The 19,904-nt window shown below is 36.4% G+C and overlaps 1 protein-coding gene across 1 annotated transcript in view; it reads right to left on the minus strand.

The window, feature by feature from the left end:
• LOC125116320 (catenin alpha-3) overlaps positions 1–19,904 on the minus strand; it is a gene marked incomplete at its 5' end in the record, with an annotated part of 829,627 nt that overhangs the window by 371,552 nt on the left and 438,171 nt on the right. The window contains one exon of the mRNA XM_047761436.1: positions 2,531–2,682. Coding sequence (XP_047617392.1) covers positions 2,531–2,682 — 152 coding nt within the window. The remainder of the gene's footprint in view (positions 1–2,530; positions 2,683–19,904) is intronic.

The raw sequence follows: 19,904 nt of genomic DNA on the forward strand, positions 1-19,904 counted from the left end.
GTGAGAGCAGTTTGAGGTGAGGTGGAATCTCAGTTCCCAGAACAGTGAGTGAAGATTGAATCCTGGGCTTCAGCAGTAAAAGCACAAAATCCGGACCATTGTACCATCAGGGAACTTCTAGAATATGCTTTTTGAAAGTCTCATATGAGAAATTTGTTGAAAAGTTAAAATAAAGACTAGCCCAGAACGCAAAATACTAAATTATTCCTATAAGGAAAAGTTAAAAGAAATTGAAAATATTTACCTTGAAAAAGAGATGATTATATGGCCAAATTACTCCCTTCTAAAGCTGTTAATAATTACAATAAATTGTTTTCTTGCCCTAAAGAGGATGGCTGGGTATGAAGGATATGTAGAAATAATGGCTTTGCTATATGTAAACCATTTTGATAATAAGAAAAATTTTAAATACTAGAATATTCAAATGGGAGAGGTTATAAGATTTTATCCTTAGATAGCTTTTGCAGAAAAAAATGCATTCCCTACCCTGGTTCACTTATTCTATTTCACTGGTTTTTCTTCTCAAATATCCACCCAGGGATACTGGAAATGGTGTTTCACTCTTGTAAAATTATCTCCTGAAATTCATGTCTTTTTCATACTTTCAATGTTTATCTTCTGGTTCTACCTAGCCTCTCAGCTCTGAATTAGTACTTGCCCCATAGTCCACAAAGGTTAGGCATAAAACAAACAAACAAACAAACAACATCAACGGAAAAAAAAAAAAAAAACAGTATTAGGAGAAGAAAATATTTTGCAAAGGTACTCTGCAGTTCAGACAAGCACTAGCACAGTGCCACAGTTCCCAGTCACATAGGAACAAATCCTTCTAGGCTGTCCATAAATATATATTCCGAGGGTTCTCTTATACATATAACTGGTTTGTATGCAGGTTTTCCCAGAACTGCTAGATCTCACGTCTTGACATCTCTACACTTTCTTCCAAAAATACCCATTTGCCTTGCCAGGTTCCTCAAACTCTGTTGGCCTTTTTCCCTATAAGATCCCCAAATGACTCCATTTTCCTGGACTGCTCCATGTAAACAAACTCTGACATTCAGACCTGTTCAGATACCTTTGATCCACCAATATCTTCTCAGCACATCTTAGTTCAAGCACAGGGTCTTACTGACAGTTAAATCTGGAGGCTTTGAAATTGAAGTCCACTCTTACTTACAAATTGCACTCACCAGCCCTGCAGCCCTGCAGATTCTTTCTCATTGCAATCACCTGTTACTCTGCCTGAGGGTGGCCTTTTTGGCCACAAAAGCTTTATTGGCCCAGCAGGAGGCTCCAGTAACACTATGAAGAGAGGTAGCCTTTAACCAAGGATGAATAGGTAAATAAATTGGATTTTGTTCCCCTGAGATAAGGTAATTCTGAGGCAAATTCTGTAGTACCTCCTAGAATTCCCCAGAAGGCTCAAGCCCCAGTTGTCTTCAGTGACTCATAATTATGCCTAGTTGATTTCTTCCCCTCCTTGCCTCACTGTCTCTGTCTCTCTTTTTCCTAAATAGACTAATGACAACACAAATACTCCAGGTGAAGCAATCCTAAAATAATCTATCCACCCACCTTTATATGTGCCTTTTCCAAAAAACTTCTATTTTTTATGACATTAAAAAGATACCCCATTTAACATTTTGAGGAAAAACAAATAATCCTGGTTTCTATACATGCAGTGTGCCCAGAACAAATGACTCACACACTTGGGAAGATGTCGTATATTCTTCCCAATAGATAGCTTCTAGATTAGACAGGTCACAAGTGTGCTGATCCTGGAAGCTCCAAGTGAGATTTCTTAAAGAACACTTCAATTCTACGATCCAGTATGAGACGGTTCAGCCATAGAAATTCCCTCTCCCTTTTTTTTTTTAAGTTTTTATTTTTTTTTTCTTTTTAGGTTTGCACCTGTGGCATATGGAAATTCCCAGCCTAGGAGTTGAATCAGAGTTGCAGCTGCCGGCCTATGCCACAGGCATGGCCACACAAGATCCAAGCCACATCTGTGACCTACACTGCAGCTTGTGGCAATTATGGATCCTTAATCCACTGAGTAAGGCCAGGGATTGAACTCACATCTTCATGGACACTATATCAGGTTCTCACTGAGCCTCAACAGGAACTCCAAAATTCCCTTTCTTAAAACACATTTTCCTATAAACTTCAGTAAAGTGATGAGAAAGATCCTTTCCTTTCTGTTCAAGAAAGCAAATCACTTCACAAGTTCTTTGGCTCCTGATCACGCTCTATGACACTGTAAAGAATCCTGCAAACACCAAATTCTATCATTGCTGCACATGTGGCAGTTAAGTGTACTCATTTGCATAAGTTATAATCATATACGTAAGTAAAAGTGTTGTTCGTGACAGGAGAGCTGACTTTGGGGATACATATGAATTTCTAAAGATCTAATGGATTTCAGGAATGACATTATGGCATAGAAATAAAGCATTTCTTGCACTCATTCCAGGCATTCCAGATGGTGAAGAGTGTTACAATAATTCAATGGAAGGTAAAGCAAACTTACCCGAATCATCATGACCGAACATCTGATGTCGTGAATTGTATCATAGATCTTCTTTGAGATGTCCACAAATTGATTATCATCAAACACATCCAAAGAGTTTTTACTTAAGGCTTCCAAGGCAACATTCACTTGTGTGACAAATTCAGGAATTGCTGTTAAAATTAATAAGAAAGAGAAAATGGTCTTATTTGTATTTTCAGAATTCTGGAGTTAATTGGAGTTCCCTTGTGGCACAGAGGGATAAGGATCAGGTATTGTTACCATGGTGGCTTAGTTTGCTGCTGTGGCACAGGTTCAATTCCTGGCTGAGGAACTTCCACAGACCATGGGTGTAGCCAAAAAAAAAAAAAAAGAAAGAAAGATTTCTGGAATTTGAAGGAAATACCAAACCCTTTTTTTTTTGTTGTTGTTGTTTCTTTTAGGGCCACATGTGCAGCATATGAAGTTCCCAGGCTAGGGAGTTGAATCAGAGCTACCGCTGCTGGCCTACACCGCAGCCACAGCCACAGCCACATGAGATCCGAGTTTTATCTGTGACCTACAGCACGGCCCACAGCCATGCTGGATCTTTAACCCACTGAGCAGGGCCAGGGAATGAACTGGCATCCTCATAGATACTAGCAGGGATCGTAACCTGCTGAGCCACACTGGGAACTCCTGCAAAACATATTTTTAAACTAATATTTGATTAATAAATTTCATCTATTTTTTAAATGTAGAGGAACAAAACGTCTTGGCAGGATAATCTTGAATCTCTGAAATGTGAAGAGAACCAAAGACAATAAAGGCATCTTTATGGAAATGTTTTAAAAGATTATCTTCCTCCTTTATGGCATTGCTTTTTTTTACCAAATCTGAGACCATATAATCATTTCTCCTACTGTCGAATGTAAACTCAAAGAAATTACAAAAAAGAATTGGTATAAGTAACAGTTGAAAATATCAACATAAAGATATAAAGAAAAAAAAAAGCATTTGAATTCCTAAATAGAAGAAAATTAACTAAAGGAACTGATTCTATCTCACAGAAATAATAAAAATACTGTAAACTTTTTTTGATAAACTATTTTCCCTATCATCATAAAGATTAATACAAAGAACTTGGTGATCTTACATACTAAATGTTTCTATCTAAAATAATAGAATATCGGAAGAGTGTAGGGGTATATCAACAATAAGGCCAGTGCATAGAATACCCTTATTTTATTACGATTTCAAAATAGTCTCAAAAAACATGTCTCCAACTTTTTTTTGTTATTGTTTTGTTTTGTCTTTTTGCCTTTTTCTTGAGCTGTTCCCGCAGCATATGGAGGTTCCCAGGCTAGGGGTCTAATCGGAGCTGTAGCCACCCGCCTACGCCAGAGCCACAGCAACGTGGGATCCCAGTCACATCTACAACCTACACCTCAGCTCACTGCAACGCCAGATCCTTAACCCACTGAGCAAGGCCAGGGATCAAACCTGCCACCTCATGGTTCCTAGTCATATTCGCTGACCACTGCGCCACGACAGGAACTCCTTCCAACTTTACTTTTAAGTTAACAATAAATAACCTTAGTAAACTCTTTATTAGATTCAAGGCACTTTTCTAAGTGCTATTATTTAAATCTTAAAAAGACCTCAGAATAACCTGGCATTAATACTTTATTGAATGACAAAGGCATAGAGAAATCAAGATTTTTTCTCAGGGTCGTTCTGCTAATATATATAGAGGAACAGAGATTTAAATTCAGACTGCTGGAATGCAGAGTCTACACTCTTAACTACTATCTTGTATCATATTGAGGAAGCTTCTGCTCCATGTGAAGATGCAGGATAAAAGCAGACAAATTTTTAGAGCAATGATTCTAAGCCTGGAAATGTACGTACTTTATCTCATACAAAAATATTGATACATTTCTATCTTCTACATTCTACATTCAAATCTTCACATATGGCACAGCATTTCTTGCCCTCTGATCTGCCGTGTTATTGATATGGGGTAATGCTGGTGATATACATGGGTATTCATAATTTATCTAGTCCCTTCTTTCATCCACCTACTAAAATATATCATCTATACCCTACTTCTTAGTTTCTATAATCACCAGGATTATCCACTATGCTTTTCTCTTCTGCCCATTCACTAAGTGAAACATCCAGTAAAAAGGGACACATACAGCTATTAAACATTTATTTCATTAAACTTAAATTTAAAATTCAGTTCCTCAATCACATTTACAACATTTCAAATTCTTGAAAGACATATACAGCTATTGAATTCTGTTTTGAGAGTAGATGGAACATTTCTATCATCACAAAAACTTCTATGGAGTATATTTTCTTTCTTTTCTTTTTCTTTTTCTTTTCAGGGGTGCACCCACAGCATATGGAGGTTCCCAGGCCAGGGGTCAAATCGGAGCTGTAGCCACTGGCCTATGCCACAGCCACAGCAACGCTTTATCCCAGCCATGTCTGTGAACTACAACAGAGCTCATGGCAAGGTCAGATCCTCAACCCACTGAGTGAGGCCAGGGATCAAGCCCACAGCCTCATGGTTCCTAGCCAGATTCATTTCTGCTGTGCCACAATGGGAACTCCCCTGGAGTATATTTTCCACAGTGAGATTTCACCAAATCTCTGTTCCATTTAGTGAATGAAACAGCAAAGCCAAGAAGAAAGCTAATTCACACCACTCTGCCTAGGAGAAAAAGTCCCAAAACATAATTGCCACTAATTTTGGTGTGACTCCCAAAGCATATCTCTAATCTAGAACTTTCCCCAGAAATATATATCTAATTATCCATTACAGTATTCTACCTGAATTTTTCTTATCACCTCAAATCCAGACTATCTAAACCTAAACATTCTTTTCTATCTGGAAAGTCTAATTTTCTTTTTCTTTTTTTCCTTTTTCTTTTTAAATTTTTTTTTTTATTTCCCCAATACATTATTTTTTTTCTACTGTACAGCCTGGTGACCCAGTGACACATATATGTATACATCCCCTGTGGCATATGAAAGTTACTGGGCTAGGGTTCCAATTGGAGCTGCTGCTAGCCTACACCAGATCCCAGACACATCTGCAACCTACACCACACAGCACAAAACAACACCACCAGATTCTTAACCCACTGAGTGAGGCCAGGAATCCAATCTCTATCCCTCATGTATACTAGTTGGGTTCTTAACCTGCTGAGCCACAATAGAACACTGGAATGCCTAATTTTCTTTTTCTTTTACTATTTGTTGCCATGGTGCCCAGTCACCCATGGGGGGGGTGTTTTCCTTTACTTCCCACTTTTTTTTTTTTTTTTTAATCGCTGCCCCCGGAGCATATGGAATTTCCTGGGCCAGGGATGTGATCCAAGCTGCAGTTGTGACCTGTGCTGTAGCTGTGGAAATGCCAGATCCTTTAACCCACAGCATTGGGCTAGGGCTCAAACTTGCACCTCTGTAGCAACCTGAGCGGCTGCAGTTAGATTCTTAACTCATGGTGCCACACCAAGAACTCCTTACTTCCCACTTTTTTACCCTCTATATATAAGTGTCCACTAAGTGTTATCTCAACCATATAAATATATTTTAAATCTATTGCCAATGTTGCCCCACTGCCTCTTGCAGCATCTCCTGCTTGAGTGCTCACCACAGTCCTCCTGCCTAAGGTCTTCTCAACATTCAGTCTCATGTTAAGTATTGTCTTACTGACAAAACCTACTCTAAGCATTAAGTATAACAGTATCTGCCACAAAATAGAGTCTTGATAGGTTATTTTTATGAATGAGTCATATCACTGTACTGTTCAAAAAGCTTCTTTGGTTCCTTGAAACTTTTTCCTGTTTGTATCCCACGTGTCTAGCTTGGCACAGCAGATAAGTAATTGAATGAATTAAGGAATCAAATGAGTTAATGAAGAAATAAAACAATATACAAAACCCAGACAAATATATAGGTACAATGCAACATGTTCTGCTTGCATTTCAATATGATTTTGGTTTTGTTCATACTCCAGATTCTCCAAAAATATACCAATGTGGGTTTATAAGAAAACTCAGCATATTTAATGAGTTAATCTTTACTTTTTATGGAGTTGACAAAGGAGAGAACTCAAGAAAACATGCCTAGTTGTTTCACATTACCTTCAGGTTCTTGGGGTAAACTGCAACCCCCCCCCCCCACTAAAACCTCTGCTCCAAAGAACATGATGAAGAAGCTCCTAGTCACTGTGACAGCCTCTATTAACCCTAACAGCATAGATAAATACAAAGAGATGCAGTCTCAAAACCTGTGGTGGTCTATCATTGACAAGACTTCATTCATAATCTTTCTCACTAAAAAATATTTTTATTGGGAGTTTTCTTGTGGCACAGCAAAAGTTAAGGATCTGGCATTGTCACTGCAGCTGCCTGGGTCACTGCTGTGATGTGGGTTTGACCCCTGGCCTGGGAACTTCTGCATGTAGCAGATGAGGTACAAAAATTGAAATTAAATTAAAAATTTTAATGTTTTTTAAATTTATCAAACAAGTATGCCATACAATAATAATTTAATTGTTCCTATAAATAGCTTAAATCTGTTTCTACTGTCTCTGTAATTTGAAACTGCTCCCATCATCTTCCTATGTCAATCTTGGCCAAAAAAAAGACAAGCATAAAATCATGTAAAGGTATAGTTTTCACTGTCGTGTGAGATAATGTGAGAAAGATTTAGTGTATTTTATGGAAAATACAGCAGAGTCTTTTCATTATTGCATCATGATTTCATTTTAACTCCTTTGGAGCCTCTTACAAATGAACAAATATTAGCTCCAATTCAAATAAAATCTTTGAGAAGTAAACGCTTAATTTCTGAAGTACAGATGGAAACTACTCCTTTTTTCACTCTAACAGAGTAAATGAACTATTCAAGCTGATATGTAATACATTTCTCATTTCATTAGCTTAAACATCAGCTGTGGGTGTGCTTTATTCATACTATGGACATATGGTTGCTTGGATCAGAGTAGGAGTGAATTTTTTTAAGGCTTTCAAGAAAATACAGAATGAGTATAATTAAGTAGCCAGTTCATGGTAATTTAGAAGGAAAAACAAATTGACAAACCAATATCAAACACCTAATATACCTAAGTTTCAAGAAAACAAGGTTTACCCATAAAATACTGTCATGTTATCCAATCATTGATCAGAAGGGAGACACATGAAATGAATTCACTTTAATCAATTGAAATGCCAGGTAAAATAAACTGTTCTGAACTTTGGAGTGTAGATTTATTAAACAAAAGTGGCCTTTGGGTCAATACATTGTCAGCTTCAAACTTAAAAAGTATCTTGTCTATTTTATACTTCCAAAATCTAAGCCAGTCCTGACCTCATTGGAGATCTGTACTTTCTCTACCAACTGTATTCAGAGTATTCAGAATAGTAATATCTATTGAATGCTTACTCGTCTTGGCACTGTGCAAGGTATTTTATATGCATTGTCTCATTTAATCCCACAGCAGCCCTGCTATTACTTTCCTGATTTTCCTGATGAGGAAACAGGCCAAACAGCTAATAAGTAGAAGGCTGGTAACTGAGTCCTCCAGAGCTTGCTCTCTGAACTCCAACACTGCATTGCCTCTTTTTGATAAGTAAAACCCTTTGGGCTTCTTAATTTCAATGCTCTTGGGGAAATTAATGCTAATTTTCTGGCAATAGAGCCAATTTCTCCCAGGTCTTGAGGCTCTCTCTGGAAGTAACTCAAGAATATTTTATACCTTCTTAATTCTTGCTAAATTTATCATGTGCTTTTGAAAGTAGGTGAGGGTACATAATTATTGAATTAGGTAGGTCAGAAAAAATTCAAACTCATTACAGGTAATCATCCCAAACGATATCACCAAATTATGTTTTCTCTCATTAATAAGATACAGACTAAAATATTTATAATTATAATATGATCTTTGAAAATTACCAGTGATAGAGGGATTAACTTTGAGAACACATAAAATGCTGTCATTATTTCTTTACATTACGCTAAGTGGGAAGAAAATAATAGAAAGTGCAATTAAGTATATGCAAGACTTCTACACATGCCTCATAAATACTCTTCATTTTTAAAACTTATTGAACAAACATTGATTATCAAGCTTCATACATTTTTTTTTTAAGATTTAGGCAGACAATATTATGTAATAGTACTGTGTTTGGTCCTACACAGATCATGAATCATAAAAGTCAATAACAGAATTTTGCTATTTTTCAAATGATGGAATCAAGGATCAGGGTAAATGCTTTATGACACATTGAAGAGTTAACAAGAGCCATTCTTCTGACCTCACAATTCTACTCTACACCTACCTTTCAAACATGTGGAATAGCTCAAATAAAACAAACCATAAAATAAGAGAGAAAAGACTTTGCATCACTTGATGATACTGATACTTTTTTCCCCTTTTGGCAGAGATCTTTTTTCTATAAATGAAATTCTGGATTCTGGATCACATAATTAGTCTGAGTGTTCAGCTTTGGGTAGCTCCAGTGACTTAGAGACTTAGTTCTTTTCCTGGGAGCTTAGTCTTGATGTTTCTTAATGATGTGTTAATATTAATACATACAATTTATTTCTTTAAATGTTTTTAAATTACTTTTATTGGCGTATAGTTGATTTATAGTGTTGTATTAGTTTGAGTTGCACAGAAAAGTGAATCAGTCATATACATGAATATATCCATTCTTTTTTCCCATATAGGTTATTACAAAATATTGGGTAGATTTTCCTGTGCCATACAGTAGGTTCTCATTCATCTATTTTATACAGTAATGTAGAAATTGTTCATGACTACTTAATATAAAATTGAGCTCTTTTACACTTTTCCTCACGTCATTTTCAAATTTGCTTACATCACACTAATTGTTTAAACAAATTATTTATGATGACCTGTACATAAAGTATCACATTATTTCAACAGAGTTAACAAATTCCTATTAAAATTTCATTGGTTAGTTTTCTTTATATTTCTTAGTATGAATTCTCAAATATTTACATTACTAATGGAATTTCCTACACTACCAAACTTCTCAAAAGTCATCAGTGTAACTTTTTACCAGGTGTGATAGCCAGCACTCAATATGATCTTTAATGATCTCAGCCTCCTGGTGTTCATGTCTCTGTTCATGTCTCTGTCCACTCCTTCCCCACATTGCGCCAGATCTGTGTGCCCAACAGAATAGAGTATAAATGATAGTGTGTGACTTCTTAAGCTACTTAAAAAAGAATTTCAGAATATCATCCTGGTCATTCTCTCTCATGTATTACTGGCTCTGGGGAACTTTAGCTATTATGCTGTGAAGACTGTTATAGGGAGGCCCACATAGAAAGGACCTGAGGCTGTTAGCTAACAACTATCAAGGATGTGAAGCCTCAGACCAATAGCTGTATGAGTAAGCTTAGAGGCAGATCCTCAAGTTTCAGTAAAGTCTTCAAAACAATTGCAGCCTCAGATGCCATCCTGACAGCAATGTCATGAGACTCTGAGGCAGAATCACCCACCTCAGACATTCCTAGATCTCCAACTCTCAGAAAATGGGCAAGATAAATACATATTCACTCTTTTAAGTTGCTAAGTTTTGAAGTAATTTGTTTCGCAGTGGATAACTTCCACACTAAGAGACTGGAAATTCAAAGAGAATACATTAGTTTTTACCTGTTTTGGTTTATTCAAATGGAATCACACTGTATATATTCCTTTTTTTTTTTTTTTCTGTCTCTTTAGGGCCGCAGGTGTAGTAGATGGAAGTTCCCAGGCTAGGGGTCGAATTGGAGCTGTAGCTGCCAGTTTATGCCACAGCCACAGCCCCCCAGAATCTGAGCGGTATCTGCAACCTATACCATAGCTCACCACAATGTCAGATCCATAACCCACTGGGCAAGGCCAGGGGTAGACTCTGCATCCTCATGGATACTAGTCAGGTTCATTACCTTTGAGCCACAATGGGAACCTCTGTATATATTCTTTTGTATCAAGTTTAACTCAATGTTAAACTTACGTGGTTTGACTCACATTGTATGTAGGTTTAGATCATTCATTATTACTACTGTATAGTATTCCATTGTACAATTCTACCACAATTTATTCCTCTTACAGTTAATGGGTATTTGGTACTTAGATAACTTTGAGTTTTTGACTATTATACATAGTGATACTATGAACATATTGTATGTCTTTGGGTACTGGGACTATATTACATATTTTCAGGGAATTTACATACATATTTTCAGGGAATATAACTATCAGTGGAATTTCTGAGTCACAGCATATATTTTTTGTACCATGTGAGTAGACACTGACAGTTTCCAAAGTGGTTGGAATACATTTTACTTCTCCTAACAAAGTTTGAGAGTTCTGGTAGGTTTATATCCTCTCTCATGTTTGGCATATTACAGCTTTTACATTTTAGCCTTTCTGGAAGCCATATTTCCCTCTTCCCTTTTTAATGCATTAATCATGTGTATGTGTGTGTGTGTTCTGCTGGTTAGGCCTCTGATTACTTTCATTTTTTTCATCTACTTTCTTGTTTTTAAGTTTGAACAGTTAAATTTTCTTCTTTTATGATTACTCACCATCTATTGCTTAAGATCATTCTTTAATCTCTTAGTATCTATCATCAATAAAAATACATACAGGGAAAGAATGAAAGAAAAATAGAGAAGCAAGGAGCTCTATGGTCTGTATCGCTAGCCAAACACAGATTAGTGTGCAGGAGCTGTCTTGGACCATAGAAATAGAGGAATGTGAAAAATAATAAACAGAAACCTCATTTAAAATGGATTTATGAAGCCAGAAGGGGTAATTTTCACATCCTGCCTCTTGACATCAATTGTAGACCCAAAAGGAAAAGACATACTTTTGCATCTGTGAAAGGAGGAAGGTTATTATTTTACTACCCAGACAACCCAGAAGCAGAAAGAAAAAATTTCTCTTTGCCTGGCAATAGCCCAGCCAATGAGAGACTGTCAAATCTCTGTCAATGAAAAGCCACTATCTTCAAAACCCCATTTCCTCCCATGGACATGTGGTATCAGCCCTGTTCAACTCTTCCTTTTCTCTAAAAGAATGTTTCTCTCCGTTGTTCTCCAGGGTAGCCTGTGGTTTGCCATAGATTTCATGTCCTGAATTGCAATTCTTTGCTATTCCCAAATAAACCCATTTTGCTGGTACTGTCTTAATTTTTTAGGTTAATAGAAACATATAGGGGAAAATCTTTAAAGATGCTGAGGTGTGTACATAGACTAGGAAGTCATATAGTGGGAGAAACACATCTTTCTTTAACCTGTGCTGTTGAGGTGGTCCTTCACATGTAGCTGGGGAATCCTTGGGTAAGGATAAAAAGAGATGATGTCAGTTCCCCAATGTCCAGCTCTCTCTGTCCATTTGTCTGTGATTACATGCCTGAGGGTTAGAGCCCTTTCCCTAACCCTGTCTGCCTATTAACTTTCTACCCACTCCTCACATTTAGTTTAGATACCAGTTCTTCTGTGAGTGTTTCCCTGATCACCACCCTCACCCATGTCTCTTGCTTGGTTGGCAATCTTGTGTCGTGGACTTGCTGACACTTCAGACGTACATATTCTAAAGATCCTGTGTCTCCAATTATGTGTGTTTCCCTATACTCAGCCACTTCTAAAAATTGACAGAGAGCTCTTAAAATCATAAACTGTCAAGTTACCTTTGTTTTCTCAGGAAAGTGGTCAGTACCAGAGTCAGAATTCAAAATCGGGTACTCGGACTCAGAGCCTGTACCCATTACCACCATGTTTTACTGTTGTATGTGAGGGTGACCGTGCTGAAACATATTCTCCAACATTAAAGAACACTGAAGGTGAAGTTCGCTGGTGGCTCAGTGGCTCAAAGACCCAGATTTGCCTCTGCTGTGGCTATATTTACTGCTGTGAGATGGGCTAGATCACTGGCCTGGGAACTTCCTCATACCAGGAGCATGGCCATAAAGTAAATTAAAAGAAAACACAGAGCATAAAGGGAGGAACTAAATCTTCAAGAGATAAAAGTTCTTCTATAAGATATTAAAATCATATTGGTATTAGATTTTCATGAGCAACACTGGATACTGAAAGGAAAAATAAGAAGTTATGCATTCAAATTCTAAAGAGAAATTATCTTAAAATTAAAAATCAATACTCAGCCAATTCATTAGTTAAATGAACAGTGGGAGAAAAATTCTTTCAGACATACAAGTACACAGAATATTTAATTTCCATGAACTCATTAGGAGATACTTGTCAATAGATTCTTAAAAAGTGAATCACAAAAGCAAGACATAGGGCTGAAGAAATAGTGGAGTTGGAAAGGCAGTGTAAAAAATACTGCAGGGGAATTTCTGTGTGTTGTAGCATGGAAACAATGAGAAAACATATATTTCTGAGAGCCAAGGTTCTCATTATGGAAAAAGAGAGGTAATGCATGGATTGTGATAAGACAAAAAACACCATGGGATGGTATTGCATTGGAGGTGTCAGCACAAACTCAAGTGATATAATGCCATTGGTCTAGAAATCAAACTTTGAGAATCACATGTAGCAGGCAGAATTAGTTGGCTCCTCAATACTCAACACTAACCTCTTTGTTAAAGGAAACAAGAATTTATTGGGCATCCAAACAGCAGAAAAATGATGTCGTTCTCAGCTTAGAGGCAAATTCTTATTACTACTCAACAACTTCCTTTGTCAGTGATTGGTTTAAAGAGAACCAGTCACTCTGTTCTAGCCAATGAGAGTTAGGGAAATATATTGGAGGAAGGTTTCTGGGAAAGGGTTTCATGATCAAAGTGAAATACAAGAGAAATGGTCCCTCTTCTTTCTCTGAACATTTTCCTGTCTGGGTGTGACTCCTAGGAACTGCAGTGATCATTTTGTAACAAAGAGAAAGCTGTCCTATCAAAATACAAAGGGGAAAAAATGTATGTATCTCTACTAATGTTAACAAACTGTTGAATTAAACAACCCTGGACTTCTTGATATATAAACCTTTAAAAATTTGTTATTCATAGTTCAAAGAGGTATAATTGATAAAATATAATTTAATCATAAAATAAACACACTTTAAAGATAAGAAAAGTTAGTCTTTGTTGGATGCTTATATTTATACTTAATAATTAATATAGCCACTTTTTATACTCTGTTCTCCTAACTCCAAAGCTGGTGTTAGGATTATTTTTTTATATCCTATATAATTCCTGAATTGGAATCCTTTCTAAAATCCCATTACCATTGCTCTAGTTCAGGTCTTTCCCTACCATATCTCATGGCGACTTAGATGAGAGCCTCCCTAAGTCTTCTGCCCCATGTAGTCCTCAGATTTATCCATCACCCACTATCACAATCATCATTATAACCATCAATGATCACCATAACTCTGACCTGCTAAACCCTCTTGGTGCACCCTTGTCGAAGGAAATAATGTTTAGCCATAGACTTCATTGCGTCCATTTAACTCATTATTCCCCCTTTAGCTTCATCTCTAATAATTTCATATCTGTCATTGTATGCCTCAAACAGCTTATGGCTTTCTTAACATGCCAGCTTATTTACACCTCTTTATCATTGTTCATCATTTCCTCTCTAAGGTATGCCCTTCTTCATATACCTCATAACAGTAATTTCCTCCTCTTTAAAGAGTCAGTACAGATTCATATTTGTTCAGGGAGACTATTGTGATGTTCCCTTTTCTCCACCCACAGCTCAGATTAGGTTAGTATTCTGATTCTGTGCTTCATATACTATTGCTTTTCACTGTATTTTATATTCTACAAAGATAAGGTACTTAGAAGGTGTGTGTGTGTTTATCCTAAATGTCTGGTGGCATCAGCTTCTCTCATCAAATTTATCCTCCCTCTCCTCATGTATCCTTCACCCTCCATATTCAATCACTAAGCCTGCAGATTTAGCCTCTCGAGTATGTTTCTGGCACATAGTAGTTGGTCAGTAACTGCACAATGAGTAAATATGCTTTTATAGCTCAAGTTCTTTTTTTTTTCTTCTCTTTCTTTTTCTTTGTTTTTTGTTTTTGTTTTTGTTTTTGTTTTTTGACTGTGCCCACCGCATATGGAAGTATGGAAGTTCTCAGGCCAGGGATCAAACCTGTGCCACAGCAGCAACCCAAGCCACTACATTGACAACACCAGATCCTTAACCAGCTGCATCACCAGAGAACTACTACCTCAATTTCTTATAATTCAGTGATCCTACCTCTATGTATTCTTGTGCTGGGAAAGTACTTCATATATCACCTAATTTTACAGTCAGAACTGGTAATAAATTTGTTTTGAAATAATACACTTACTAACTTTACCATTAGTTAAAATAATTATTGAATCAGTAGCAGAGGATTTAACTTGAGTCTCTTCCTATGGGAAAGTTCACTCTTCAAAACTTGCTGTTCCTATTCACTAAAGCTCTGCCACTGCATGTGTGCCTTTGCCTCTATAAACGCACACACAATACGTTTAGTGCATTACTGATGGGCAAAGCTCTGAAGTTAAGAGGATTAATTAGGATAAAACCTGAAATACCCAGAGCTAACACCAATTCTATGGGTCAGCAAAAATGTTCTGAAAACCTTTCATTTGAGGCAAGAAAAGCCTCTCACATATCCCTTTATTATTTTTTACCTCTGGAATGCTCCAAAAGTTATCAGGAACCTTTAGGAAATTAGAAAGAGAAAGTATATATAAGTATTTTTGTTGTTTTTATTCTTAATCAACTTAGATTTATCTACTTCTTTCTCTTCAGAGGACCTCATCACTATGCTTAGGTGTCTGTTGTCCCCAGGATTCACAGAGATGGTCAGTAAACTCTCATATCTCAGGCTATCTTTGGGCATTGTTTTTTTTTTCTCTACTGTGGGCAAAAAAAAAAATCAATAGATATAAATTTACATATATAATTAACTGAAGAAGAAGAAACTAAGTTTCAGAGAGATTAAATACATATGCTTAGAATTGCATAACTAGTATCAGATGGCACCCCAAATAATTCTAAAAACAAACATTTACCCTTTATCCTTTGAAAGCCCACCTTTAAAGGTTAACATTTTGTTTGGTGATGCAACAAGTAGATAGCAAACCAAATGGAGCCCACAAGTTCAGGTTTTGATCATGTATTATATGTGATATCAATCAGTCATCTGTTATATGCTTATCAATGCTTACCATTACCTGTAGAAAACAAGGCAGCAAAAGGAAACTGCCATAAGAGAAGCATATAAAACTCCAGAGACATTAAAAGAATGGTGAGATTATATCCAATGAAAGATATTTTGGAAATTTCTCATTGAAGAGGTGACATGGAAAACCTTGGGCTTTGTCGGACAACTAAGATATAAACAGAAAAAACATAGGAAGGCAAGTTGAGGGAGAATTATATTACAAAAGGAATAGAACACAAGAAACTACAGAGAAATTTATGCTTAGGGTTAAGAGATTAGAAAAAGTAGAGTTTACACTGTAATAACTGTCAAAGTAGTAAAATAGTAAAAATGTTCATAGTTAGTTTAAGTTCATACCAGGTTATGATTAAATTCTAAGCCAAAGAATATGTACTTCATTGGGTAGATAATTAATGCCCTTTGGAAATTTTGAGTAAGATTCTGACATGACTATTGGTGAGAATGACTATTATTTCATATCTGATCTGGGACAAAACTTCTTGTATAATATAATTCATAACTTTTTCTGGCAAGTAATTAAATGTTCCTGATAAAATAACCAGTGTAACTTTCTGATAGTCAGGAGAAGATGATTTCTTCTAGGCAGTTCAACTTGACTTAAATAACTATCATGCTAAGAGCCTGTTAAATTTTTAGTACAATTGTATACAATCTAATGATGTTTATCTATCTTTTCCACCCTATGAACCATCTTTACTAAGGTGATATATTTGAAGTTAGTTTTTCTAAAGCTTCTTCCCTTGCAGCATATTTGAAATACAATCTTATCATCTAGTTATAATTACTTTGTTTGAGAAGACTTTAATAGTGGTTCTCTACTCCACCCCCTTAAGAGTGTCTCAGGAAGCATTATGTGGCAGAGGAGAGAGAGGGTAAAGAGAAGTGTGAATGGACCAGGTGTGAGTTCCTATTCTCAACCTCTGCTTCCAAAGAAAGCAAGTCTATTCTATATATTTGGGTTCCCTTTCATTTGAATAAAAGATCAAAACACTAAAAAGATAGTTTGAGAAGTAATGCTTTACATAATTAATTTGGAAGTGGTGTATCAAATCGTACTATATCACTGAAACAGGAAGATAAGTTAGGAGACTTAGAGCAAACTTGGTACAAGTTTATAAATATTCTAATGAGGATGTTTGGCATGAGAATGGAAAGGTTGAGACATCTGGTACTGAGAAATGTCAAGGTTTTATTCTTGACTATATGCAAGAAGTAATAGAAAGGAAAGGACCCAAGACAACTAAAGTATTGATACTGGAGGTCTAGAAGAAATAGGGGGAACCAGTATTATAATAAAGAATCTAGGAGGAAAATAATTCTTAGAAAGAGGATAGTCTATTCATGATGACCTTCAAGTCCAGATAGCAACCAGACAGTCAGGAAGGAGACTGAGATAACAGAGAGAGGGAGAAGGGTAAGGAGAAAGGGAGGAAGGGGGAGAGAGAGAAACAGAGAGAGAGATTTGACAAGTGTTTGCATAGACACGGCATTTGGAGCTGTGGCAGTAGGCCAAATCACAGAACTTTGAAGAAGATATTCATTTTGGGGAAATACATAGATGTGGATTTGGCCAATGTGACAGATATTAAGCTGAGAGAGAGAGGAGAATCAGGACATAAAGTTAAAAAATGTACATTAATATACACATGTTTGGGTGTCATGCTAATATTCTTATAATTTCAAATAGGAACTTGGTAGTCAGAATTAAATATATTTGTACTGCTAGTATTTCACAGACTTGAGACAGAAGGTGTTTCATCCTTTAGGTGATTAGCTGTATATAATGCAGGAATATCTGTACTTGGATGTGAAAAAGCCACAGAAATCAAAATGATTGTTCAAATATAAATATTTCTTGACACTGGTATTTTTACTATTACATTATCAACCTAAACCTAAGACCTCTATTTTTCTCAGCAATCATTAATGAAACTGCATTTATGTAATCCATTATAAAAGCAATGTCCTACTCAGGCACTCTAAAAATAGGTTTAAAAATGCTTACTCTTTGACTTAGTAATCTCTTTATAGGAAATAGTAGTGGGACCAACTCTCCATTAGGGAGAGATGAGTAACACAGATCCTATCTGCATTGGAATGGAGCTTACTGCATTTCACTGATAAGAAGATGGGCCAAAAACCACACGAAAAGATACTCAAAATCACTAATTATTAGATAAATGCTAATCAAAACTATACTGAGGTATTACCTCATACCAGTCAGAATGGTCTTCATCAAAAAGTCTACAAACAATAAATGTTGAAGAGGTTGTGCGGAAAAAGGAACCCTCCTGCACTGCTGGTCAGAAGGTAAATGGGTACAAACAATAGGGAGGACAATATGTAGGTTCCTCAGAGAAACTAAAAATAGAACTACCATATGATCCAGCAATCCCACTCCTGGGCATATATACAGAAAAAATCATTATTTGAAGTTACATGTGCCCCAGCATTCACTGGAGCATTATTTACAATAGTCAAGATATAGAAGCAACCTAAGTGTCCATCAAGAGAGGAATGGATAAAGAAGATGTGGTATGTGTGTGTATATATATATATATATATATATATATATATATATGTGTATGTGGCATATATGTGTATGTGTATATATATGTATGTGGTGTGTGTGTGTGTGTGTGTGTGTGTATACACACAGTGGAATATTATTCAGCCATAAAAAGAACAAAGTAATACCAAGTTTCCAAAAACACAGAAGGACCTGAGATTATCATACTAAATGAAGTCACACAGAGAAAGACAGATATAATATCATATCACTTATATGTGGAATTTAATACATATAATAAAAAATAACATTTATAAAACATTTATAAAACAGAAACAGACTCAAAGATTTCAAAATCAAACTTACAGTTACCAAAGGGGAGACTTTAGGAGTGAGAAATAAATTAGGAGATGGGAATTAACATATACAGACTACTATATATAAAACTGATAGGAGTTCCCGTTGTGGCTCAGTGGTTAATGAATCCGACTAGGAACCATGAGGTTGTGGGTTCGATCCCTGGCCTTGCTCAGTGGGTTAAGGATCCGGCATTGCCGTGAGCTGTGGTGTGGGTTGCAGACACGGCTCGGATCCCGCGTTGCTGTGGCCCTGGTGTAGACCGGTGGCTATAGCTCCAATTAGACCCCTAGCCTGGGAACCTCCATATGCCTTGGGAGCGGCTCAAGAAAAGGCAAAAAGACAAAAAACAAAAACAAACAAACAAAAAACACCTGATAACTAACAAGGACATACTGTATAGCACAAGGGAAAAGCCACTCAATAGTCTATAATAACCTACATAAGAAAAGAATCTGAAAACAAATGTGTGTGTGTGTGTGTATATACATAAACATATATATATATATATATATATTTTTCACTTTGCTATACATTTGAAGCTAATGCAATTGTAAGTCAACTATACTCCAACAAAAATAAAGAAAAAATAAAGAAGAGTATGGGGGGTATGGTATCAGAAGTGAGAGATCATCATTGCACAACATGGGAGGTAATTGCATATATAGTGGGCTAGGACAGAAGGAATGCCTGTAGAGACCATTTGCAACAAGGCAGCATCAGCAAAAGTCACCAAGACAGAAAAGATGCATAGCAGCCAGAATGATTCAAAAACAGACTCAGCTGACCAAAAGGCTACAAGGCCACAAATGTCAAGTTCTTCCCTCGGTGACTGCTGCTGTCAACTACAAAATAGGCTCTCTCCTGGCAAGGACAGCAGGTCACATATCTCAGTTATTACTCAGGAAATAACCTGTCAGCACATCTTCTCTGAACACAAAGGACAAGATAATTGTCCCAAGTTCTGTCAGCCAAAAATCCCAGTCATCTGAGGAAGCAGTAATATGGAACATAGTACATTCTTATTAATATTATCTCTTACCGTCCCTTACTTCAGTAGGAAACATTTTGGAGATGGCAGTAACATTTTGTAGTACTGGGCTGTTTTTTTCAAAATATTTCTACATGTAGGGGATTTATTTCTAAATTTGCAGGTAAGGAAGGCATATCTACATTGAGAATTATCATAATCAACACTGAATTTTTTTCAATTTTGTGTTTTTTACTTCAACCAAAACAGAATAAACACAGAAGTAAGTTCCAAATCCATTAAGATAAATTTAGGGTTACGGGTAGGAAATCAGCTT

Source organism: Phacochoerus africanus, chromosome 15 (assembly GCF_016906955.1).
Source record: "Phacochoerus africanus isolate WHEZ1 chromosome 15, ROS_Pafr_v1, whole genome shotgun sequence".
Taxonomy (NCBI): domain Eukaryota; kingdom Metazoa; phylum Chordata; class Mammalia; order Artiodactyla; family Suidae; genus Phacochoerus; species Phacochoerus africanus.